This window comes from Epargyreus clarus, unplaced genomic scaffold, assembly GCF_041222505.1.
Source record: "Epargyreus clarus isolate Ecla_fem2 unplaced genomic scaffold, WU_Ecla_fem_2.2 ptg000017l, whole genome shotgun sequence".
In the NCBI taxonomy this organism is placed as follows: domain Eukaryota; kingdom Metazoa; phylum Arthropoda; class Insecta; order Lepidoptera; family Hesperiidae; genus Epargyreus; species Epargyreus clarus.
The window spans coordinates 13176672-13203740 of record NW_027332225.1 but is presented as its reverse complement, the minus strand read 5'-3'; the positions used below and the strand labels follow the sequence as shown (position 1 = coordinate 13203740).

Here is a 27069-nt window from a genome sequence, read left to right as displayed (position 1 = left end):
TTTTAATTTCAGATTATTTTAGGTAAAATCAACACCTACTCACAAGGTATTCGCTTTACATGTTCGGTGGTAAATAGAAAAAGCAGATGGAAACGGCCACGGAAACAGCTCTTTGGCAGGCTGGATTGTCGTATGACTTGCAATAATTTTATTAATAGGCATGGTAGTAAGGACCCGCGGCGGATCCCAGACCGTCCGGTGCGGACACCCATTCCGTACACAAGCGTCAGTTTTATCAGACGCCCTAAGGTAAGTGAAACAGATTAAAATAAAGCAATACTTATGGTGGATTTGACACACATTACCTTAGTTTAGCTACCTCGTTCATCGCTGATGCAAAGATATCTAATTGGTATCCTATTGGCTAACACGCTGAGTTCCAGGTTCAATACTTAGATACGAAACGGCAATGATGAATATACGTATCTATTCTACGTATAGGTTTTTATAGACGCGTCCTCGTATATCCACCAATGAGTCCATGAGGAATCCTTATGTCACGCTGTTTTCCCTCAAAAAATAAATGCTAAAAGTATTCTACTTCCCACTATTATAACATTTTTATATCGATTCATAATGAATACCGGAAACTTAACAGATAAATGAAAACACATTTAAATACTTCAAATAATTTATTATTGGTTAAGTAAAATTAAAAGTACACAATGATTATAATACACATGGAATGTTATTTAAAAGTACATTATTCTAAAATTAATACTTCACATTGACTTTTTCAACAAAATGTCCACTCTGTTGGAGTGAATTCTACGTTCCCCAAATAAGGGCGAGTAGTGTTAGAAATAGATCCCGAATATGTGTAATCTCTGAGAACTAAGTTGGAATTCCTGGCCTAAAAACCAAGTTTCAGAATCGAAGTAATAGGCATAGTAATGCAAAAGATGCTGTAAGCCTATGTACTATGCTATGTCTTTGCAGTTGTACTACAGATTAAACTTCAAACGAATAAAATATCAGTCTTCAAAGTAATAACATTTTAAAACTTATAATAATAATCAATATTCAAATTTAACGTATTAGTGATTACGAATGCACATTACGACGTTTACATTATAATATTCTTGTGTTTTCTTTGCATACATAAAACATTATTGTACAGCAATTATGTAGTTGCATTTTGACATAAAAACCCAGATTTATACAATACACATATAGCAAAGATTAAAATCTCAAGCGGGACATAGAAAAAAATCATATAATAGGAATATTGCGCCTGACATCTGTTAAATTTTCTTAAATGAGATATCGTTCGCACAACGATAGAGTAAACATTTTTTATTATAAATATTTGCGTTTCTTTCACATATTTTAAGATATAGTGTTTTAGAATACATATTTATAAAATATTCGAGATTTTATCACATTCAATTTGCTTTATATAATATTATCCGTCTCAAATTTCATACGAAATTCATATGAAATTTAAGTAGCTCCATCAAAAAGTCATAATTGATGTACTAAAATAATTATTTGGACGAATAAAGGTTTAACGCAGTAATGTTTTGACGGTAATGTTTAACGCAGTAACGCGGCACTTCTGCAACTAAGAAGCATCGACTATCGTTGTCACTGAGTATATTTTTGTGACGTGTGCAGTTTTCAGAACAAAACCAAACTGGATTAATCGCACATTGCGCACCTTTAAACAGATTTTTATTTTATGGAATAAGAATTATTATAAAAAACCGTATCGCAAATTTAAAAGGTATTCAGAAATGCTTGACTTAAATTTACAACAAAATTTGAACAAAAATTACTATAATATATAAAGAAGCAATTTGTAATTAAATAATTGGAAGCATTATATGCAATTTTGATATTGTAAATATTCGATACTTATATTTAAGCGTTAATATAATCCAGCTTTTAACAAAAATAATTTAGCGAAGCATATTTTAAGGAGCTCGGAACAATGATTCCAATAACTCTGGTTCCGTGAGGTCCTTCTTGAATTGCTGCGCGATGTCCTGGATCAGGTGACGTCTGCGCACGTGCGGCGGTTGATACCTGCACATATTAATGTTACGATAAATATATTTTAAAAGGAAATAATTGTTTGATTCTATATATTGTAAAAAAGTTGTAAAGATGTAAAGTTGTAAAGTATGTGTGTGCGCACAGCGGCTTGCTGCGTTCGCCGCGTGTGTGTACTCATAGCTCGCCAGGTGTAGCGCGTGTGGTACTCACAGCTCGCCGGGTGTCGCGCGTGTACTCACAGGTCGGTGTGCAGGCGGGCGCGCCGGGCCAGGTGCCTGGCGGCGCGGCGCAGCGCGGCGGGCAGCAGGCGCGGCGCCAGCAGCGCGCCGTCGGCGAGCGGCGCGGCGTCGGGCGGCGCGCGCACGCGCAGCAGGCCGGACCGCACGGCGCTCACGCACACCACGCGCGTCTCCGCGCGCCGCCACGGCACGCCGCACTCGCAGTACCGCAGCAGGTCATCTACGACCGCGCGACAAACACCACATATTTAATCATAAATTACATTTAATCAAAAACTTGAGATATTAAAATATAATAAAACGTACATTTAATATTCTACGAACATAGCACCCAGAAAAAAATGGAAAATAAGCCAAATTGTAATAATATAAACACAATCATCATACCGATAGGTAAATTGAGATGATCTTCAAAATCTTCCAGCCAAACGATCAGAATTTTTGTCGTGAAATCTCTATTCCTTCTTCCACTACCTGTACATAAAAATACTCATATTATTTCCTTATTATACAACCGAAACACTTATCCCCGTCGTGCACGTACCGGAGAGTGCGGCGGGCGGCGTATTCTTATCGAGCTCTAGCGAGAGCGCGCGCGCCTTGTCGCCGAGCGGCGCTCGCGGGCGCTCGGCGCGGTCGCCGCGCTCGGACTCGCTGATGCTGCGCTCGTACGACGGCGCGCCCGACACGTCCCAGCACGACCCCGACCCGCCGGACCCGCCGGACTTCTCGCCAGACCCCCTACTGCGCATAAAGAACAAAATTATAATATATTAGTACATGCAACAGTTTGTAGAGCACCCAAAAGGTAAAACCGAGGCAATATTATTAAGCCTCCGATATCTGTCTGTCTGTCATTTCAATGTTACATACATTCAAAATTTTCAGACTATGTTTTACCATGACTATTATCAGTATCCAATACATTGAATACATGTAGAAATGCATATAGAAAATTAATTTAAGTAAATGAAAAAAATATTAACTCACTTGACAGATAAGCATGAGCCATCAACATCAGACTTCAAACTATCGTTTTGCTGTTGTTCGTCTTGCTCTTCAATTTCATATCCAGATGGAACTACAAACGCTATCTCATCTGTCGAGTCTGCCCAGTAGAGTACCTATTAACGAATTTGTTATATTTAGCATTACATAGGGGCCTATTAATAATAAGTATCAGTTAGTAACTTGAGAAAGTTCTAATCACATAAAGTTTACATTAGTTTGTACCGAATGACATATAATAAACACGTAATGGCCTGAAATTAATGTGATATAAAATTTAAAAAAATAAAGTATAGAAAAACAAAAAAGGTATATACTTATATTTTCATTTATTTTAATTTTATTTAATTATGCAGGCGTCCAAATTTCTTACGTGACTCATTTTATTATTTTGATTAAATAAGAGTAGTTTATTGTTAGAGTCCGCACCAAACTACTACTCCGCTCCGAATATAGAAACGAGTCGCGTCGCAATAGCAAATTGTAAATATTAGCGGGACGACCGCTGCTCGCTCTCACCCACGGGTACATAGCTGCGTTAGTGTGCCCTTACGTTACAAGTTTAGAGCGGCCTAGATGTTTGGCGCGGATTGTACCTGTTCGCGGCCGTCGTATATGGCGGGCGCGAGCTTCTCCGGCGGTGCGGGCGGCGCGGCGGCGGGCTCGGCGGGCGCGGCGGGCGGCTCGGCGTCGTACGACGTGCGCACGTGGCCCGTCCAGCCGCCGTGCCCGCGCACGCGCACCGGCGTGCCCAGACTATTTTTATTAGAAACAAATTTAGGAAGAAATTGAAAAAATATATTCTGGGCAAAGTTTTATTATTATTGTTAGTGTAACCCAATGCTTCGTGCGTCACTGGTTCGCGTTAGACGTATGAAAATTTATGGATAAGAGATAAAACCGTAACATTAAAAAGAATACATGATTATTAAGAAGAATGTAATGTATAAAATATGATTTTCAATTTACTATTCTGAATCTATCTTCAAACTACTTTTAAGCCGTAAATGAAGCAATGAAACTTACTGCTAGTCGGCAGATTGTATAGTAAATAGTTTGACGAATACTTCGGTGTATTCATAAGTGAAATAATTTTCAAGTAAAGTAATAAAATACTTACCTTAATTTTATATTACAAAATGTATAGCTGTGTCAGTAAATAGTAATGTGCATAAGATTCATAGGTAAAGTTCGATATTATGGATAGTTTTAATAAATATATCATTCAATCAACAATACACAATAACCTGTAATATCATTACAAAATGCAATGAACGCGCATGCATTTGTGTATTACGTCAACATTTGAAAATATTAAAACCCTTTGTGGTTTTACTCCGGAGGCACCCCCGCCACACCTATTTCTGCCTAATAATAGCAGTGTTAAGCGCTGCTGTGTTCCGTTTTGAAGGGTGTGGTAAGGGAGACATACTTTTCCGAGGCGTTCTGGCTTAGTCGTCGGAGGGTAGCGGCGCATCTGTGGCCGACTTCAAGTAGGATTATGTAATCCTATCTGGGGTTAATTAGAGATGTCCCTGGTCGGCAGTAGTCACTTACCAAATGCTTGTCTGCCACTCCTATATCATAACAAAATAAATATGGTATAATGTAACCCTCTGAGCATGCGCACGAAGGCGGGCGGCACGGCGGCGGGGTCGCGCGCGTTGGCCACGATGTCGCGCGCGGCGCGCTGGCCGGCGCGCGCGCAGAACACGTGCGCGGTGAGCGCGGCGCGCGCGCCCGTCGCGTCCAGCCGCCGCAGCGCGCGCGACAGCCCCGCCGCGCACCCGTCCAGCGCCACCAGCCGCGGGGACGCGCCCTGACACACACGTTACGACGCTTGTCACTTGTTTCGATAACACGGCTTTCGGATGACTTGTAATTTGTGCCGCGGTGACACGCCCTACAGCACCACAGATATCCATAAAACGGCTTCTAAATGACTTGTAAATCGTATAATGGATGGATGTATATAATAAAAATGGTAAAATATCGAAATTTCTCTATACTATTTCCCTATACTTCACTCGTCCCGCAAAATATTATATAACAAATATTAAAAATGACCATATTAAATTACATTTTATATAATTCAAATCATACAAGTTAATAATTAGAGTTCGTGAACTACTAACTCAGATTTACTTTTGTGTTAATGGAAAACAGCACGATATGTTGATATTCATATGCCTATTCACGTACACGTAAAAAAAGAAAGCGCCGAGCAACACTCACAACTGTATAGCAAGTTTGTTTCTGTGTTTACTCTTCACTTTTCACGATCAGTGTTAATATATCAAAATGCAAACCTACATTACATTACAATTTACATTACATTACCTTTACACGATTTCTAATATTACGTCGATTTAATAAAAATATCATGAACCGAATAAAATTACCTTTTTTTCACCTCCAATATTCAAATATCCAAAATGAGATAAGAATAATCTCGCTGTCTGGAATTCCGTAACAGGCTCTGGAGGTACATATTCATCAGGCACCTAGAAATAATATTTACTGAAATTTATATTTGGTTTGGATAAAATTTAACATGCCTGTATACTAATAGTATCAATAAGGATGAACTTACAACATTATCTTCGCTTTCTCGCACACGTTTTTCAATAACGGCTTGTTGTTCAAGAAGCCTGAATAGAGTGGGTGCCTCCGGGTCATTCAGCTGACGAAGTACGGCATCGAGGCTTGGGAAAGCAGCGTCTCTGTGATGTGTAATTATGGACATTTTTGTAATATTTTACTTGCATGCTCAATGTGTTTTAAATGTTATATTTGTAATTAATTATCATTGTTTAATATGGCTGCGCAGTATGTAATGACACGAACTTATGTGAATCAGCTTGCAATATAAATGTTACGCTTTATAGCAATAATTAGCTATTATAGAAACGCTTACAAGCCTGCGGCGTGCACAGAAAAGGCGCTGGTGAGAAGTCATGGCGCATTGTTTCTGTGTTTGTCACATATCTCGATACAAACGTTGACGCGATTTATGTTAAAACTCTTGAGTCTGCAATGGTGCGGTTTTTATGTAGGTGACGCAGTTGCGTAAGCGTCCGCAAACTTAGCGGAAAATGATCAGATTGTCAGTTATGCCACAAGTTATCATGGATAGGAGTTATCAAAGGAAGGCACACATGCATGGAATTTGAAGGTGGTATAACATTATGTGGTTCGACTCTGGTGGCATCACCGCCACACCTATTTTTGCTTTATAAGATTAGTGTTACGAGCTGCTACGTTTTGGTTTGAACCGTGTGGTCAGGCAGACATACTTTTCTGAGACGTCCAGCTTAGGCTTATGGGGTAGTAACGCATCTGTGGCTGACCTGAGGTAGGAATATCTAATCCTATCTGGGGTTGATTAAAGATGTCCTTTGGCGGCAGGATCCTACTATCAGGTGGACTACATGCTCGTCTGCTACTCCTATATTATAAAAAAAAAGTTACACACGGCATGCGTGCAATTTCGCTCGAATAGATATGCTCCGTGATTTCAGTTATATAATATCAGTGTGTACTATACTGACAGCGCGGGCGCGCGGTCCCCGGCGGCGGGGTGCGCGGGCAGCGCGCGGCAGGCGGGCGGCGCGCGCGGCGGCGGCTCGGCGATGGGCACGGGGCGGGCGCACGCCGCGCCGCCGCGCCGCGCGCTGCGGGCCGCGCCGCGGCTGCTCAGCGACCACGCGTACCGGCCCCACGCGTTGCGGATTATCACTGCGAACGACACACGGTTGGATATCATACTGTACGAAATAGACCGTATTCGTTTAAATAAACTAAATAAAACAAAGATAAAATTTTGAAACTTTATATTTCCTTACTTAATGGAAATATTAAACTAAAAACTTTTTAATTTAATATTTTTTAGGTTAAAATTTTTCGTTTTTAGTAAAAATGGGGTGAGTGACGCGCGGTACGTTTAATGACCGATTGCGAACTAATTAACAATTCTAAGGTAAAGCAATGAATGGGTGTAAATTGCTGAAACAGGACTGTACGTGCATTGAATGTGTACTTCACAGTGAGATATCGTATCAATGGTTTGATAGTCATTGTTTTATATGTATCAACGAATAAACAAACCGATGATTTTTTTAAATGCTGAAAAAAGTTACAAAATCATTTTTAAATAATAAATGATTCACTCACCGACCACCGTGGGCTGCGGCTCCTGGCTGTTGGCGAGCGGCTCCTCCAGCAGCGAGAGCAGCGTGTTGCCGTCCGCCGCGTAGTGCCGCAGCCGGCCGTGGCCCAGCGCGCCCAGCCAGCGCTCGTCCAGCCGGCACCACGACCCCGCGCCCGTGCCCGCCTACACAACCACACACATTATGTTACACGCTAATACATATTTAAGCAAATACTGATGCGACTTATATTTCAGCTAAAGAAAATCTTCAATTTGGCTAGGAGATTATATCAAGGGCAAGGCAATACCAGAAAGTCTCAATTGTATGTATGTTAAATGTTTAGGAAACTTTGATAGTGTGATTCAGAAATAATTGTGGCGCCATCTCTAGACGAGTTATGGAAAGTTACCACAGAATTGTTACAATATATTAGTCTATATTGGAAAATGCAGTCAATGGTCAGTTTTTAATGGCGTATTAAAATTCTTTAATGATTTTGTGTACTGTGTAGTGATAAATACAACAAAATGTTATCTATTAATATTCCACCAAAACTGACTTGTTCCAAGATCAACATGAGCAGTGATTCAGCGGCGTCACGGACTCGCATTGACACCGGCTTCAGTTCCTTCTCGTCCTTCATTTTCGGGGGCTCCCCTGGTTTACCTGCCATTATATAATAAATCTAGTAAGATACATGAATATCTTGTTGATATTACAACTTATATATTAGCTTTTGTATTATTTTCATTTAAAAATGTTGCCTACAGTTTAGTTTTACAATGGGATATTCTTTGTCGTGAGTGCCAGGAATATACAGACGAGTTTGTTTGTCTGGTCGGCGATTGATACGTTATTAAAGTAAAACTTTTTTAAGTGCTATTAATACACGTTTTTTTTTAATATTTAGCTGTATATAGCACGTACCGTGGCTCTTGGTGCCGGCGATGCCGAGCTCGACGACCTCCATGAGCGCGGCGAGGCAGTCGGGGTCGGCGAGCAGCGGCGCGCACAGCCAGGCGGCCAGGCACGCGTACGCGGCCACCACGCACGAGTGCAGGTCGCGCGAGTGCGCCTGCGGCGGCCGCCCGCACTGCACCGAGATGTAGTCGCAGATCCAGCGCACCGCGCGCTTGCGCTCCACCGCCTCTGTTGCACATACACACACGTATTGTGTTACATGTCTGAAGAATCTGGCGGATTAAACATGTGGAAACTGCACCCGCGTTTGATGAAGGATTCTTACCCTCTTTTTACTCGACTGCGAAAGGTAATATTTTTCGAGCGTACGAATTTTAAAATATGTCATTTTTGTCACGCCTTACATCCCAAACGGCTTGACAAATTTTAACACTTGTGGTGTTGTCGAATTTATCTCAAGTATGTGAAAATAATATATGCTACCTTTTACTTCCCTCAATGCCAGATTTAGAGGTCTAGAGGCCTTGGGGCAACAAAGGAGTTGAGGCCCCCTGGCCCCAAATTATTTTTCGAATAAAATGAAAAATTTTTTACAAAAAAAAAAATTTTCTAAAAAAATTTTTTTACTGTTAATAAGGGTAAAACAGGTAAAAAAATATCAAAGAAAAATATATATTTTTTTACTATTGTTTACTAGTCGGAATAAAAAAAAATCCGACGTCTCTATTGTGGGGCCCCCTCTTTTGTGGAGACCTCGGGGCTGCCGCCCCGGTTGCCCTCCCTTACATCCGGCCCTAACTTAACTGTGCAGGTACTTATTTTCTTACTTTAGTTTTATAATAATTCTCTTGTATTACCAACATTCAAAATTTTCACGACATTATAACTCAATTCACACAGATAATAATCAAAATCAATATTATTATATATTTAAATATAGATAGGAAGATAAATCAGCAACCTACTTTAATTACATTTCCTCATGCGGATATTAAATTATTTTACACGCCATTTTTAGTATGTAATTAAAACTAGCTGTGCATGTATACTGTGTAAGCTAACATTACTCACCTATCACAAAATCTAGATTGCATGCAAACAAAAATTGCAACATTACAATTTACTCCAAATCGGTCTATTTCATTTCATTTCAATACATTTACACATCAAATCCTTAACACTATAAATTCAAGATAACTTAATTTTTTACAATTAAATAATATTGTTGCGGTGTAGGGAGGACTATTTATTAACGTCAATGATGTATAGCATTACTTGGATGTCAATATTAGTGTCACATAATATGGTGTATTTTACGGACGATATTTACTTACAAAAATATTTATTATTGTATTTAAAAAACACACATCTGCAACCAACAATCATTATTTGACAAAAAAATCAATAGTATATTTTTTGATACATAAGAACAAAGTATTCGCGTTTAATATGTGCATGGTGTTACAAAGATCAGGGTAGTTCAAATCAACAGCACAAACAATACAATCACTAACGTTATTTTCAAACAAACTTACCAGGCTTAGCCGAGTGCAGTTTAGCGAGGCCGGACAGCAGTTCCAGCGCCGCCAGCGACACGTGCAGGTCGCCCTTCCACGAGGATATCAGGCGGTGGCACACTAGATACGTGGCGCGCACTACGAGCGCTGCACCTGGGATAATGTTTGTGTATAACGATATACACAAAACGTTTTATTGGGATCAAATAATCTTTTGCTTGAAACCTAGCTGATCAAACGACGCGTTTTCTCAGATGACTATTAACTTTTTTTTTTTTTTTTTTATAATATAAGGGTAGCAGACGAGCATGCAGTCCACCTGATGGTAAGTGGCTACTGCCGCCCATGGACATCTGTAATCAACCCCAGATAGGATTAGATATTCCTACCTGAGGTCGGCCACAGATGCGCCGCTACCCCTGAGGACTAAGCTGGAACGCCTCGGAAAAGTCTGTCTCCCTTACCACACCCTTCAAACCGGAACACAGCAGCGCCTAACACTGCTGTTATTAGGTAGAAATAGGTGTGGCGGTGGTGCCGCCGGAGTCGAACCACAAAGGGTTCTACCACCTTCAAACTATTTTAACTTATTTAATTTCTTGGAATATAGTAGAGCCCGCGCCAAACTTCTAGTCCGCTCTTAATATGGAAGTGAGTCGCGTCGCAACCGCACATTGTAGATGTTAGCCAGACGAAGACAACGCGGGACCCCCCGGCACCCGTCCGCCGCCTGCTCTCGCCCACGGATACATAGCTGCGTTAGTGTGCCCTTACTATTGCTACGGAGTATATGCTTGTAGTTGTGTTCGACCGGATTGGCTCTCTGGCTTAACCTGCGCGCAACAACTTCTTAGCGGACTAGAAGTTTGGCGCGGACTATACAATAATACCTGTAGTACTCAATATGAAAATCATGCTATCGAAATCAATAACGTTAGAGATATATTTTAAGATACAATAAATCGCTACATTATGTAATAAATATATAACATAATAGTCTACAGGCTATATGTAAATACTGTAACTATTCTAACACAAATAAGAAAAAACACTTGTAAATAGCGTCAGATTATTTAAAATCATTTTCATTACTATTACGAAAATGAAATATACTGATATGAAGTGATCAAGAATGATTATAATATGATAAAACACACGCAATATGAATGCTATATGAAAGAAAATGTTAGCAAGCAATAACATAAACAACATAAAATAAAAACGAATAAGCGAACACGATGTGATTGCCATTCACTCTGATATAATATTCAAACACAAAGGTATGTTTGGTTTTAAATATTGGTAAACGAGAAAGATTTCTTCAATTTGGGTCTTAAAACATCGTGTTCTTTGCAGGATAATATTTAACAAACTCCTGAAAATAGTTCAAGCCAATTCTATTTTCAATCATTGTAATGTACTGAAAATTTGGTCCTCCGAACCGGATGGCGGATATATTTAAGCAAATAATTGTTTGTCAAATATTATCCCTTAGTTCGAGCAACACAAGTGCAAAATTACCGAAAACAGGCGAGTTGGGGTCAAGCTCCCTAACATCAGCGGCGAAGTCGTCCTGCGAGAGCCCCTCCGCGCTGGCCGGCCCGCTGCCGCCGTCCGACCGCGCTAGAACACCCACTCCGTACAATAGGGCTAAGTACCACATCTACATCCCCTGACGCTCTTTATTAATATTCAATCTATCCTTTTGCCTACCAAAGTTTGATATTGGACAATTTCTCATTACTACAAATTGTCAAATTTTGATCTTTGTTGGAATATATCAGATAGACTGATTATCAATAACGGACGTCTATTGATCTATTGATATATAAGATAACTAGCGGCTCGTGTAACTAATTAATAGTGTCAACACACGATCAAGTACGGCCCTGATTGTAATCTTAAAAGTTTCACATGAAACTACGATCTGTTTATCTTTTTATCCATATAGGATTTCCTTTCTTCCTTTTGTTATTTCTTTAAATTACGATTCCTTTTTACATAGTGTCCATAGACATGTCATATAATGTTCTTGTCATCCATAGATATTTGCAATATTTTAGAAAATACATAAAATTGTTTATTACTCGTTTTCCAATTTATCGTTTCATTTTTTTATTGTGATCAGCGAAGCAAACAAAAACTTAGCGTGTGGTGTAGTAACAAACCTGTGAATAGCCAGTGTCGGTGGAACTGAGGTGTGGTGAATTGCATCTGTTCTAGTCACATGATACATTATTAATGAGAAAATATAGCGTGATCAGTGTCGTTTTGAATAATGTGTTAAAATTGAATGATTAATAATTTGGTGTAGAATGTAATGAATGGTGGAAATATTTGACGTTACAGCGCACCTGTAACACATTTGAGAGTATTTTCCTTATAGTCCTAGTTGAAGAGGTGGGATAATGTACAATACACCTTATAAATATTTTCATGAGTTAAGTGTTTTTTATTTCAAGTAATTTTTAAGGCAGTATATGACTAAGTAATTGATTTTAGGTAAGATTTTCGTTAAGTTTTATTTAGTTGCAGCAACCATTTAATGGATTCAGATAAAGTAACACAATCCTGTCTTAACGCTACTTACGCTTATAGTCTCATGTTAGGATTTCCTGTGCCGTGGGTGCATACACACTCAGATTTAAAAATAAATGCAAATTCTTGACTTTCATGTCTGTTCGACTGGAGTTTGTATCCGGAATCCTCTGACCATTAGACTAGTATATCGACTGTCGTAAGACAATACCTGCGTCAGTCCCGGGCGTATACCTTTATAGTGCGTGGAGTGCGAGAGCGTGGAGGCGTTGCGCGCGTTGCCGCCGGCGGCGTAGTGGCGCACGGCGAGGTAGAGCGCGGCCAGCAGCGGCGCGGCGAGCGCCTCGCTGCCCTCCGCCTGCACGGCGCACACGCACAGCAGCGCCAGCCGCCCGCGCGCGAACTCGCCCAGCGTCACGCCCGCGCTGCAACACGCACGCGACGGTTGAGCTCTACGAGCGGTACGCATTCCTAGCTGGTTCGCGTGAATTACCAAAATTATCAATGTGTATTCAAAATCTTTATTTGCCATTTATTTGCATTTTGATAGTGTCAAATCTATTCTAAGTACATAATTTAAAAATTAACAGGATATTTTCCCTTCATTGCAATAACTAGTGTAATTAATACGCACATAACTTTGCAAATTCAGAGACATGTGCCTGGGATTTGAACCTCGAACTTCCAACTAAAAGGCCGAACTAAGTTAGTTGCTCATTAAAAAAGCTTAAAAATTGTAAAAATGTTCTTACTATTCGTTACACCCCGGAAACTCTGGTACCGCGAGGCCCTTGTAGTGATAAGGGAAGGCAACCAACGACAATAGAATACTAATAGCAGCCTTGCGCAACTCTCGCTTATCAATGGATCCACACTCCAACTTCGGTTCTCGCTCAGAGAGGATCCGGTCCAAAGCCGTTATGTAGTCCGGCACTAAGACAAGAACGCCATCTAGGTCGAGCCTGGAAACAATATAGTTATCATCAGAAAAAAATAAGAAAAACATTAAATTCTTGTGTAAATAAACATTATAAAAATAATTATTATTTTAATAAAAATAGTTTGTACTCAGCAAGGCGTTTCAGGTAACCGGAATCGTCTGCAACGCTGGTATCCATATAGCATAATCATTGTGCTCACGACTGACACATTTGCGTGCATGAGCGCGTGTGTTGAAGTGAATGTGAGAGTGTGTGTGTCAAAAAAGAGCAAGAGTAGGTAAGTGTGAGAGTGAATGGTTATGTGTAAGAGTGAATGTGTGTGTGGGCCGGCGCGGCGCGCGGCACGTACCGGAAGATGTCTGCGGAGTCGAGCACGACGGCGGCGGCGGTGGCGGGGTCGCGCAGGCCGCGCTGCAGCGCCGCGTACGCGCGCGCCAGGTACGGCGCCAGCACCGCCTCGCGGCACTGCTTCGAGCACAGCACGCGGCACAGCGTGCCCAGTGCCACCGCGCGACCTGATACAACACAACTCTATAAATCTGAACAATCAAAGGATATGTCACTATTACGAGCAAAGTGAGCACTAGTGACTTTACACGTCTTAAAAAAAACATTTTGTTAAGAAATTAATCCTCTAGTCCTGGATATTTTTGTTTATTGATAATAAAATGTTTCTAAAGAATTAAAATAAAGCGATCCTTTTTTTTACCTGCTTGATAACTCAGCATATTCAATTTATGTGTAGCATCCGAGAGAGAAGGTGGAGGGGGTGTGCCATCAGCTCTTTCTGCAACAAACATTAAGATCAACACCGCATATCATTAAGTATATAACATATTTATATTTATGCAAATTATGAATTTTCTTACGTGGAACATTCTGAACAGGCGTAGTCCCGATGAGAGCGGCCTCGAACAACCATTCGCCAAAGAGGTGTAAGATAGAGTTCACTTTCGGGCGTAAAGGCGTAAGAGGAGGTTTCTCGGACTCTCCTACTGCAATGTTATAAGACACAATATAACAACATTTCTATTCAGTTGCTCGTATCATTAAATTATCGTATCGTAAAATTTACAAAAAATATTTGTATATTCTTACCTTGCGATGAGATGGAATTAGGTGGAGTAGTCGGAACTACGCTCGAAGGGCGACTACTTGTCAATCCAATCAGTGACGTTCGTGGAGTACCTAAAAATTGTTTACCAATATTGTATTATATGAAAAATAATCTACTAATACGAGTACACATATATTAAACCTCAGAAATTACTGACTATTGTCTAAGAACGAATTAATAGTCAGTAATGTGTAAAAGTTGGTTGAAACATTTCATATGATTCAGCTAAATTTGCAGCACATGATTGTAAGCTATTTTTGCAGGTATTGGTGTTTATCTAATTATGATGCTTAAACGTTTGGGTATATCTTTTTTAAAAATGTTGATTTGTTAATTCATTTCTGGGGCTGGCTGTACATAACATACATAATGACTTTATATTAATGTACCATCCGCAACCAATAATTACAGATCTAATACTAAGTGCTCTACAACTATTCAACATAACTACTGTGTGCATTTCTACTTTCAAGTGTATGTACAATATTCGCTATAAGTTATATTTATTTAGCATGAGATATATGCAATAGGAAAGGGCATATATCAATTATATTAAACATTTTATTGTATTACACAAGCCTTAGGTATTAAGATGTATGGCATTTAAAACTAAAAGGTAATGTTTAAAGTATTTCAAATTAACTTTAAAACACTGGATACTAAGCAAACACGCTGAAAATAGTAAAACTTAATTAAAAATGTAAGTTCTAGAAAACATCACTCGCCATGTTAAATGTGATTTTAAAATAAAAATAAGTGTTTTATTTTTAATGATACGTGAAATTCAATGTTTTTTGTTGTTATAGAAAATAAGTTCCGGGGATATGTTGGCGACCGTGTAATGAAATAAACAAAACGGTCTTTAACATAGATGTCTCTCTAATGTAGATTTATTTTTAATTATAGTATTATAAAAATATTTCAATTAATAAGATTCAATAAATATATGAATATATTTAAGCATGACGTCAACATTGGCGACACCAGCACACCCCCGGCACAGTGTTCGTGTCGTACTTCTCTCGGCGGGCTTGTCGCGGGGCCGCGCGGCGCTGAAGGACTTGGCGAGGCGGCGGTGCGCGGGCGGCGTGAGGTCGTCGCCCTCCCCGCGCTCGCCGCCCGCCCCGCCGGCCCCGCCCCCGCCGCCGCCCGCCCCGCCGCCCTCGGCCGCCACCAGCCAGCGCTCGGTGCCGCGCCCTGCCCGCACCACGCACGCACCCGTCACTCGCACACCCACACCCCCACCGACCTTGAGCTCTACCCGACACTCGACATCTATCTAAAATTGTATTTTCTCACTCTACCACTTTGCAATAATATAAAGATATACTTTAGAGAAAATGTTTATAACCTCTGGCAGTTAGTCAAGAGGTCATTGTAGGAAATTCGTCCTGCTCGGCGACCGACCTTCAATATATAAAGTAATGTTGAAAACCCCGTGTTATTAATGAAAATTAGTATATAATAACCATGACAGTACTATTGCAATAACAACACGACTTAAGTTTGGAAATCAAGAAATCTCAGATTAATTACATTCCCAACACTCAGTATGAGGCACGTAAAATGAACTTTCCCTATATTCCATACTATTTTTACACACTCAAAATAATGCCTCCACTACTTTTAGAGCTCAAGGTCCGTGGTGAAAACTATTCTACACTATACACCGAACACCAGTATGCTGTATATAGCATTGAAAGAGTAGAAAGTATAACAAGTAGAAAACATAATATTATAAAGTACATAGTTTCATTGGAAATACAATTTACACGTAATGTAGATTTTTGCTACAAGAAGTCTACATTATATTTCCAAAGGCTTAAAAAAAGAGAAAGAATAGTCATTTAAAGTACCTTATTTAAAAATAATTTTACTAATAGTACATCCCCATATCAAGCATTAGTAAAGTCTAATTACAAAATATGAAATATTATAAAATTTTCATGCTGAAAACCCAAGTTTTATATTCCATTCTGAATGTGACCAAAAGCCTTTTAGTTTCAAACAGAAATAATTACATTTTATCCAAAATTATACCTACTTTAAAATTATACTTTAGGTTTACTATTTTTTTAACATATTATGTTTGTGTGTATTATAATAGTTAACATTGTAAGACATAGGGTGAATGTTTTATATTCATAACTTGTAATAAAAAGGCAGATTTTAAAGATGTAATTTGAAGCCAATTTTAAACAACATTGGCTTTATGGCTTTATGGCAACATTAAAAACAATTCAAAAATTAAGTAACTAAACATAAAGCATTCTTTATTGTCTTACGATTGTATAGTTCGTGTTAAACTGCTAGTCCGCTCTGAATATAGAAATGAATCGCGTCGCCATAGCAAATTATATGACTACACCTTCTCGCAACAACTTCAGAGCGGACTAGTAGTTTAGCGCGAACTGTTCCGATTGGACGTAGTTATGCAAAATAGATCCAACCACAAAAACTAACTTTTGAGAAAATAGGTCTTTTAGTAAAAGTTAAATTGCTTAATTTATGGTTGGTATCACTGATATCTGTATATTTCAAAAGAAAAAATGTACCATGCAGCTTGAATAATTTTTGCATAACGTTACATAATATTACGAAAGTTGATATGGAGATGCCATTTGTGATACTATCACAAATGGCATCTCCACATGTTTTTTGTGGGTTGGATCCATTTTGTAAATTACGTCCAATTAACTTTCCAAATCCGAACATCGGCTAGGCAAGGGAACGTAGCGTTATTTACCGAGGAAGGCGTCGACGTGTGCGGCGAGGCCGCGCATGGCGCGCAGGAAGATGTGCGGCAGCGCGGCCAGGCACGCGTGCTGGCTCGGCTCGCGCGCGCCCTCCTCCGCTGAGATCGAGTACTGGCACACGACACAAATCCGTTGTCACCGTGGTTTCATGATCAATCGTCGCTTCATACATTTTTATCATAAAATATTTATTTGAATGTAAGCCCTTTCTTTTATGTGTCATTTATTTCACGTCATTATTTTTCAGTAGGGAATCCATATAAACGAAATTTTTATATAAAAAAATATAAAAGCAAGCAAGTTTATTGCAAATTTACAGTTTTGATTTTGGTCAAAATCGGTGCCACAATAAACCTCTAGGCATTTATACTATTCCCTTATATACTTTAGAATTTAACCATCCATACAAACTTCTCCACAAAAATCTCTCTGTACATTGACCAAAAACATTTCATTTAAATTAAATAAAATTAAAAAGTAAACACTCATATTATCTTTTGCGCAGTACCTGCAAAAACTCTGGAGTTTGACTGATGAGATGCGGCCTGCAGAGGTCAACAGGATTACCGATGGTATGAAGGATACGATACCAGGCCTGCATCACCGCCTCGGAACTCATGTCAGCTGGCACCAAGTTCATGTCTTCTTCAGCTGTGGGTGAGTAAAGATTGTTAAAGTATTTTGTACCCAAGCATAAAACAATGTCACGATACAAGATAGATTTATCTACCGTTGTGAACATATGAGGCAACTCGACTACTCTATCAATGAACACGGCACACAATACGTACCGACAGGCATGGCGGGGAACAGCGGGCCGTACAGCAGCGCCAGCAGCCGCGCGGTGAGGCACAGCGAGGCGCGCGCCCACTGCTCCACACTGCTCTAGCAGTGCACACAGTACGTACCGACGGGCATGGCGGGGAACAGCGGGCCGTACAGCAGCGCCAGCAGCCGCGCGGTGAGGCACAGCGAGGCGCGCGCCCACTGCTCCACACTGCTCTAGCAGTGCACACAGTACGTACCGACGGGCATGGCGGGGAACAGCGGGCCGTACAGCAGCGCCAGCAGCCGCGCGGTGAGGCACAGCGAGGCGCGCGCCCACTGCTCCACACTGCTCTAGCAGTGCACACAGTACGTACCGACGGGCATGGCGGGGAACAGCGGGCCGTACAGCAGCGCCAGCAGCCGCGCGGTGAGGCACAGCGAGGCGCGCGCCCACTGCTCCACACTGCTCTAGCAGTGCACACAGTACGTACCGACGGGCATGGCGGGGAACAGCGGGCCGTACAGCAGCGCCAGCAGCCGCGCGGTGAGGCACAGCGAGGCGCGCGCCCACTGCTCCACACTGCTCTAGCAGTGCACACAGTACGTACCGACGGGCATGGCGGGGAACAGCGGGCCGTACAGCAGCGCCAGCAGCCGCGCGGTGAGGCACAGCGAGGCGCGCGCCCACTGCTCCACACTGCTCTAGCAGTGCACACAGTACGTACCGACGGGCATGGCGGGGAACAGCGGGCCGTACAGCAGCGCCAGCAGCCGCGCGGTGAGGCACAGCGAGGCGCGCGCCCACTGCTCCACACTGCTCTAGCAGTGCACACAGTACGTACCGACGGGCATGGCGGGGAACAGCGGGCCGTACAGCAGCGCCAGCAGCCGCGCGGTGAGGCACAGCGAGGCGCGCGCCCACTGCTCCACGAGCGGCGCGCGGTGCCGCCAGCGGGCGCACTGCTCGCGAAGCGTGCGCCATAGCGGCGGCGACGGAAAGCACCTACGAAAATTAAACCTTATCTAGAAAGCTATTCATAGCTGTATATGTTACAGCTTAAACCCGTTTTTAGAAAAAAACTTTTTCCCTAGTAGGAACTATGTAGTTATTACTATATGCCTTTGTTCAATCTAAAAATACCAAGTCAAAACTAGAATTTACCACTGATATATTACCACTAAAGTAACGTTTCAATATTTATATTATATCGGTCGATAAGTTTTTTAGTAACGCGTAGATTCGCAAGCCGCACGGAGATGGTCGCATCATCGTTCATAATCATTTAAAAGGTTATGTATGGTGAGCGTAAAAGTAAGGTAAATCTAAGAAATGGAATTGCGCACCTATGACAAGCCAATATCCACACTTCAAAGAGGACACAGAGCACCCGATCGCAGAGCTGCTCCGCGGAGCCGTGCAGCGGCGCGGGCGGGGCCAGCAGCGCCGCCGCCGCCGCCAGCAGCAGCAGCAGCAGCGAGCGCCACTCGCGCGCGCCCAGCGACCCGCTGTCCGCCAGCGAGCGAGCCAACCGCAGCACACGGTGACACAGCACTGCTTGTTTGCTGATCAAATCCGCGCCTGGTTGAGAAATCAAAATGTGCTCTAATAAAGTGTCATAATTATGTATCTATGTGGTTCAGCTATGCAGGTATGCTAGACGTAACACATGATTTTGGAAAATAAATTTGTATATGTAATCGTATGTGTACATGTACATGTGTGTGTACATGTATACGTAATTTGAATTTAACAATTGGCATGAAGCATCTTTGCCATTTTCTTAATAACTCACCCAAATCCGTTTGATATATGAATGGGAGTGCTTGTAAGAAAGATAACAATTTATTCATCCCATAGTTTATAACAAAATTTCTCACATAGAATAAGCATAACATTTTTTACACAAAAAAATTAATACACATAGGCCTTATTAATTTGTGATGTTTATGTCATACTTTATGAAACATGTTTAGCTAAATAAAAAATTTAAGTGTATGCAATTAATCTACTTACTTTCATTAGGTCTTGGCACAAACAAGTTGTGCAGATGCTTCAGTATACGTGTGGCGTAGCGGTGCGGCGCGGCGGCGAGCGGCGGCGGCACGGCGGGCGGCGGCGGCTGCGCGGCGGGCGCGGGCGGCAGCAGCGCGCCCAGCCACGAGCAACACACGCGCACGCAGTCGCGCAGCGCCTCGTGCTCCGTGAGAGGCAGGGATAGCCCGTATCTGATCACTTCTAGTACCCATTCCACCTAAGTTGATGAACAAAATAAAAAAAAATTAAACTTACCATTTAAACTTCTATTTTTATTAGTGTGTTTGGTAAAAATAATGATAGTGATTTTTACTTATACTTTTATTAATATTTGGTCTAAATAATGATAGTGAATTTTCACAAAACCAACATTATAAAGTTGATTAATAAGTGTAGCAAATTTAACACAAGAGGCTTATAAAATGATTTTAAATATTTTACTCTTTACTGATGCAACTGATATGACTTACAACAATATGTACAAATAATTTCACTAAAACATTACACATTAATACTCTAACTCTTTATATAAATAAATAATCCAAAAAAGTAACAATTGACATGAATGCTATTGCCAGATGCCTGCTTATCATTGCTTTATTACAATAAATAATTATTGCCAAATTATACCAGTTGTACAACATTGGCATATTCAATATCAAATTTCGAAGATTAAAAAATTAAATTAAAAAATTATTAATAAAATTAAAATTTTAATAGTAAACGAATACATACCTCAGAATCAGTTGTAAGAGGGCTGGGCTGGTGAGAGGCCAGTTGGCGCACCACAGCCAGCACTACATCCCTGCCCCCAACTGCCCCCAGCACACCCTGCCCTCCTCCCTCTAGGGGCAGGGAGCTCCATTCTGAGTACATCCCGTCACTCTCTTTGCCCTAAAAGTACACCATGATGTATAAGTATATGAGTATAAAATAACATGCAATTGAACAAGACCTTACAATAGCTAGGAAAAGTGGGTGGAAAAACCACCCTTAGTCACCGCATATATTGTAATGTAAAAGTTTATTAACCACCAATTTTACACGAAATTTTCTACATGTAATATCCGTTATATATAATGCAATAATGTAACAGGAACAGAAATTAACAAAAAGTAATTCTGCGCTAAAATCTAAATCTATATAATTGATATTTAATCAATTGATGTAATGCCAAACTAATATTAAAAGGTAAATACACTTGTAAAATAATAGTATCCTGAACTTAATCACTGTTTTACTCACTTTGCTGTTGACTCTGTTGAAAATTCCCACATACATAAATAAAGAATTTCTAACGGTGTAGACAGTTCAACGCACTTGTACGCGCAGTTACGGAGAGATTTGCGAAAACAGTCAAAATTTACAGGACACTCATTATAGCATCGTTTGGATACTTTATTTAGTTAATAAGTGCTAGTAAGTATGTTTATTAAATAAGTATTATATTGAATAAATATTTTTTCTCCAATACTTTTCTCTTTTCGCTTTGGATGACAGCCCGTGTCGTTTGTCAATGTCACCTGTCACCTGTCATGTCTGTCTAATCTAATCGTCTAACTTAATCTTCATCTTATCTTTATTTTCGTGAATATGTATAATAAACTTCACTATATAGTATCATGTAATGTATTTAAATAAAGATAAGAATTAAATGCTGTAGTGTGAGGGAGGACAGGGAGGTCTAAATAATTTAAAGAATTATCTATTTGTGCTCTGAGCCGTGTCCGTGAAACTAGCACAGCATTTGCCAGCAGAGCACTAAAAAATGAGAGTTCTATTCGCATGCACATGAGTTCTATAGTTCCTGATAGTTTTCAGGAATAGTTCTGGCGATTTGACGGAGATAAAGCAGAATGAAATAATGCTCTGCTAACTTCACACAGCAGAGCATTTTCTACAAAATTGAAAAAAACGCTATTGATTAGTGTAATTAGCTAATATCTGGAGTTCCTAATAGTTTTCAGTGATAGTTCTCGCGAAATAAACTTAAAAAAATATTTATTGATAAAATAAATTGACAAAAATTTAACCAAACAAAATCTGCAAAAAGGTTATTTAAAAGTGGAAACTCGTCGATTTTGCAGAGCCTAGTAATAAAATGATACATTTGTACAATAACTGACCCAGGAACTCACACTAAAGTGCCAGCACAGCATACTAGAATAGTACAAATCGGAAAGATTTTCGACAAAACTTTTTTTAATATTATTTTCACGTAACCAGGGGGAAGGAACTCAGCGGTTTTACATAGGCTAGTAATATGGCTACAATTTAAAAATATAACCAATCCTAGAACTCACACTAAAGTGCCAGCAGAGCATACTAGAATAACAAAAATCGAATGGAGTTTCGACAAATATTTTTTTTTAATTATTTCCACGTAACCAGATAGCGGGAACTCATAGGTTTTATGTAGACTAGTAATAGAGCTACAATTAAAAAATATAACCAATCCCAGAACTCTCACTAAAGTGCCAGCAGAGCATACTAGAATAACAAAAATCGGATGGATTTTCGACAAATATTTTTTTCAATCATGTCCACGTAACCAGATGGCGGGAACTCATCGGTTTTATGTAGACTAGTAACATAGCTACAATTTAAAAATATAACTAATCCCAGAACTCACACTAAAGTGCCAGGAGAGCATGCTAGAATAACAAAAATCGGATGGATTTTCGACAAATATTTTTTTTAAATTATTTACACGTAACCAGATGACGGGAACTCATCGGTTTTATGTAGACTAGTAACATAACTACAATTTAAAAATATAACCAATCCCAGAACTCACACTAAAGTGCCAGCAGAGCATACTAGAATAACAAAAATCGGATGGATTTTCGACAAATATTTTTTTTCAATCATGTCCACGTAACCAGATGGCGGGAACTCATCGGTTTTATGTAGACTAGTAACATAGCTACAATAAAAAAATATAACTAATTCCAGAACTCACACTAAAGTGCCAGCAGAGCATGCTAGAATAGCAAAAATCGGATGGATTTTCGACAAATATTTTATTTAAATTATTTACACGTAACCAGATGACGGGAACTCATCGGTTTTATATAGACTAGTAACATAGCTACAATTAAAAAAATATTTGTCGAAAATCCATCCGATTTTTGTTATTCTAGTATGCTCTGCTGGCACTTTAGTGAGAGTTCTGGGATTGGTTGTATTTTTAAATTGTAGCTATGTTACTAGTCTACATAAAACCGTTGAGTTCCCGCCATCTGGTTACGTGGACATGATTGAAAAAAAAATATTTGTCGAAAATCCATCCGATTTTTGTTATTCTAGTATGCTCTGCTGGCACTTTAGTGTGAGTTCTGGGATTGGTTATATTTTTAAATATTAGCTATGTTACTGGTCTACATAAAACCGATGAGTTCTCGCCATCTGGTTACGTGGACATGATTGAAAAAAAATATTTGTCGAAAATCCATCCAATTTTTGCTATTCTAGCATGCTCTGCTGGCACTTTAGTGTGAGTTCTGGAATTAGTTATATTTTTTAATTGTAGCTATGTTACTAGTCTATATAAAACCGATGAGTTCCCGTCATCTGGTTACGTGTAAATAATTTAAATAAAATATTTGTCGAAAATCCATCCAATTTTTGCTATTCTAGTATGCTCTGCTGGCACTTTAGTGTGAGTTCTGGGATTGGTTGTATTTTTAAATTGTAGCTATGTTACTAGTCTACATAAAACCGATGAGTTCCCGCCATCTGGTTACGTGGACATGATTGAAAAAAAAATATTTGTCGAAAATCCATCCGATTTTTGCTATTCTAGTATGCTCTGCTGGCACTTTAGTGTGAGTTCTGGGATTGGTTATATTTTTATATTGTAGTTATGTTACTAGTCTACATAAAACCGATGAGTTTCCGTCATCTGGTTACGTGGACATGATTGTAAAAATATATTTGTCGAAAATCCATCCAATTTTTGCTATTCTAGTATGCTCTGCTGGCACTTTAGTGTGAGTTCTGGGATTGGTTGTATTTTTAAATTGTAGCTATGTTACTAGTCTACATAAAACCGATGAGTTCCCGCCATCTGGTTACGTGGACATGATTGAAAAAAAAATATTTGTCGAAAATCCATCCGATTTTTGCTATTCTAGTATGCTCTGCTGGCACTTTAGTGTGAGTTCTGGGATTGGTTATATTTTTATATTGTAGTTATGTTACTAGTCTACATAAAACCGATGAGTTTCCGTCATCTGGTTACGTGGACATGATTGTAAAAATATATTTGTCGAAAATCCATCCAATTTTTGTTATTCTAGTATGCTCTGCTGGCACTTTAGTGTGAGTTCTGGGATTAATTATATTTTTAAATTGTAGCTATGTTACTAGTCTACATAAAACTGATGAGTTCCCGCCATCTGGTTACGTGGACGTGATTGAAAAAAATATTTGTCGAAAATCCATCCAATTTTTGCTATTCTAGTATGCTCTGCTGGCACTTTAGTGTCAGTTCTGGGATTGGTTATATTTTTAAATTGTAGTTATGTTACTAATCTACATAAAACCGATGAGTTCCCGTCATCTGGTTACGTGTAAATAATTTAAATAAAATATTTGTCGAAAATCCATCCGATTTTTGTTATTCTAGCATGCTCTGCTGGCACTTTAGTGTAAGTTCTGGAATTAGGTATATTTTTTAATTGTAGCTATGTTACTAGTCTATATAAAACCGATGAGTTCCCGCCATCTGGTTACGTGGACATGATTGAAAAAAAATATTTGTTGAAAATCCATCCAATTTTTGCTATTCTAGTATGCTCTGCTGGCACTTTAGTGTGAGTTCTGGGATTGGTTATATTTTTAAATTGTATTTATGTTACTAGTCTACATAAAACCGATGAGTTCTAGTCATCTGGTTACGTGTAAATAATTTAAAAAAATATTTGTCGAAAATCCATCCGATTTTTGCTATTCTTGTATGATCTGCTGGCACTTTAGTGTGAATTCTGGGATTGGTAATATTTTTAAATTGTAGTTATGTTACTAGTCTACATAAAACCGATGAGTTCCCGCCATCTGGTTACGTGGACATGATTGAAAAAAAATATTTGTCGAAAATCCATCCGATTTTTCCTATTCTAGTATGCTCTGCTGGCACTTTAGTGTGAGTTCTGGGATTGGTTATATTTTTATATTGTAGTTATGTTACTAGTCTACATAAAACCGATGAGTTCCCGTCATCTGGTTACGTGGACATGATTGTAAAAATATATTTGTCGAAAATCCATCCAATTTTTGTTATTCTAGTATGCTCTGCTGGCATTTTAGTGTGAGTTCTGGGATTGGTTGTATTTTAAAATTGTAGCTATGTTACTAGTCTATATTAAACCGATGAGTTCCCGCCATCTGGTTACGTGGACGTGATTGAAAAAAAATATTTGTCGAAAATCCATCCGATTTTTGCTATTCTAGTATGCTCTGCTGGCACTTTAGTGTGAGTTCTGGGAATGGTTATATTTTTAAATTGTAGCTATGTTACTAGTCTACATAAAACCGATGAGTTCCCGGCATCTGGTTACGTGGACATGATTGAAAAAAAAATATTTGTCGAAAATCCATCCGATTTTTGTTATTCTAGTATGCTCTGCTTGCACTTTAGTGAGAGTTCTGGGATTGGTTATATTTTTAAATTGTAGCTATGTTACTAGTCTATATAAAACCGATGAGTTCCCGCCATCTGGTTACGTGGACGTGATTGAAAAAAAATATTTTTCGAAAATCCATCCGATTTTTGTTATTCTAGCATGCTCTGCTGGCACTTTGGTGTGAGTTCTGGGATTAGTTATATTTTTAAATTGTAGCTATGTTACTAGTCTATATAAAACCGATGAGTTCCTGGCATCTGGTTACGTGGACATGATTGAAAAAAAAATATTTTTCGAAAATCCATCCGATTTTTGTTATTCTAGTATGCTCTGCTTGCACTTTAGTGAGAGTTCTGGGATTGGTTATATTTTTAAATTGTAGCTATGTTACTAGTCTATATAAAACCTATGAGTTCTCGCTATCTGGTTACGTGGAAATAATTTAAAAAAAATATTTGTCGAAACTCCATCCGATTTTTGTTATTCTAGTATGCTCTGCTGGCACTTTAGTGTGAGTTCTAGGATTGGTTATATTTTTAAATTGTAGCCATATTACTAGCCTATGTAAAACCGCTGAGTTCCTTCCCCCTGGTTACGTGAAAATAATATTAAAAAAAGTTTTGTCGAAAATCTTTCCGATTTGTACTATTCTAGTATGCTGTGCTGGCACTTTAGTGTGAGTTCCTGGGTCAGTTATTGTACAAATGTATCATTTTATTACTAGGCTCTGCAAAATCGACGAGTTTCCACTTTTAAATAACCTTTTTGCAGATTTTTTTTGGTTAAATTTTTGTCAATTTATTTTATCAATAAATATTTTTTTAAATTTATTTCGCGAGAACTATCACTGAAAACTATTAGGAACTCCAGATATTAGCTAATTACACTAATCAATAGCTTTTTTTTCAATTTTGTAGAAAATGCTCTGCTGTGTGAAGTTAGCAGAGCATTATTTCATTCTGCTTTATCTCCGTCAAATCGCCAGAACTATTCCTGAAAACTATCAGGAACTATAGAACTCATGTGCATGCGAATAGAACTCTCATTTTTTAGTGCTCTGCTGGCAAATGCTGTGCTAAGTTCACCAACATTATGCGTGTCCGTGAAACTAGCACAGCATTTGCCAGCAGAGCACTAAAAAATGAGAGTTCTATTCGCATGCACATGAGTTCTATAGTTCCTGATAGTTTTCAGGAATAGTTCTGGCGATTTGACGGAGATAAAGCAGAATGAAATAATGCTCTGCTAACTTCACACAGCAGAGCATTTTCTACAAAATTGAAAAAAACGCTATTGATTAGTGTAATTAGCTAATATCTGGAGTTCCTAATAGTTTTCAGTGATAGTTCTCGCGAAATAAACTTAAAAAAATATTTATTGATAAAATAAATTGACAAAAATTTAACCAAACAAAATCTGCAAAAAGGTTATTTAAAAGTGGAAACTCGTCGAT

At 39.3% G+C, this 27069-nt stretch overlaps 1 protein-coding gene across 6 annotated transcripts; it reads right to left on the bottom strand.

Annotated features, from left to right (window-relative positions):
* Nucleotides 1–613: 613 nt before the first annotated feature.
* On the bottom strand, nt 614–21531 carry LOC140748891 (ral GTPase-activating protein subunit beta). Of its 6 annotated transcripts, XM_073081802.1 has the most exons (29): nt 21235–21531; nt 20725–20883; nt 19969–20206; nt 19299–19533; nt 18797–18957; nt 17695–17837; nt 17177–17297; nt 15448–15627; nt 14412–14501; nt 14183–14308; nt 14023–14100; nt 13663–13828; nt 13125–13334; nt 12607–12797; nt 11356–11457; nt 9853–9987; nt 8324–8545; nt 7956–8062; nt 7419–7578; nt 6797–6983; nt 5839–5968; nt 5648–5749; nt 4859–5064; nt 3842–4001; nt 3228–3361; nt 2782–2981; nt 2625–2711; nt 2238–2457; nt 614–2028 (listed from the first exon to the last, which is right to left on the bottom strand). In XM_073081802.1, the coding sequence occupies exons 1-29, from the start codon at nt 21268–21270 to the stop codon at nt 1917–1919; spliced, it is 4398 nt and encodes a 1465-aa protein (XP_072937903.1). In that variant the 5' UTR covers nt 21271–21531; the 3' UTR covers nt 614–1916. The 6 variants fall into 6 exon arrangements, with proteins under 6 accessions (XP_072937903.1, XP_072937898.1, XP_072937900.1 ...); XM_073081797.1 differs by lacking the exons at nt 18797–18957; nt 19299–19533; nt 19969–20206; nt 20725–20883; nt 21235–21531 and adding an exon at nt 18095–18176; XM_073081799.1 differs by lacking the exons at nt 18797–18957; nt 19299–19533; nt 19969–20206; nt 20725–20883; nt 21235–21531 and adding an exon at nt 18095–18176 and having other exon boundaries at nt 2782–2978.
* Between the last annotated feature and the right edge of the window lie 5538 nt (nt 21532–27069).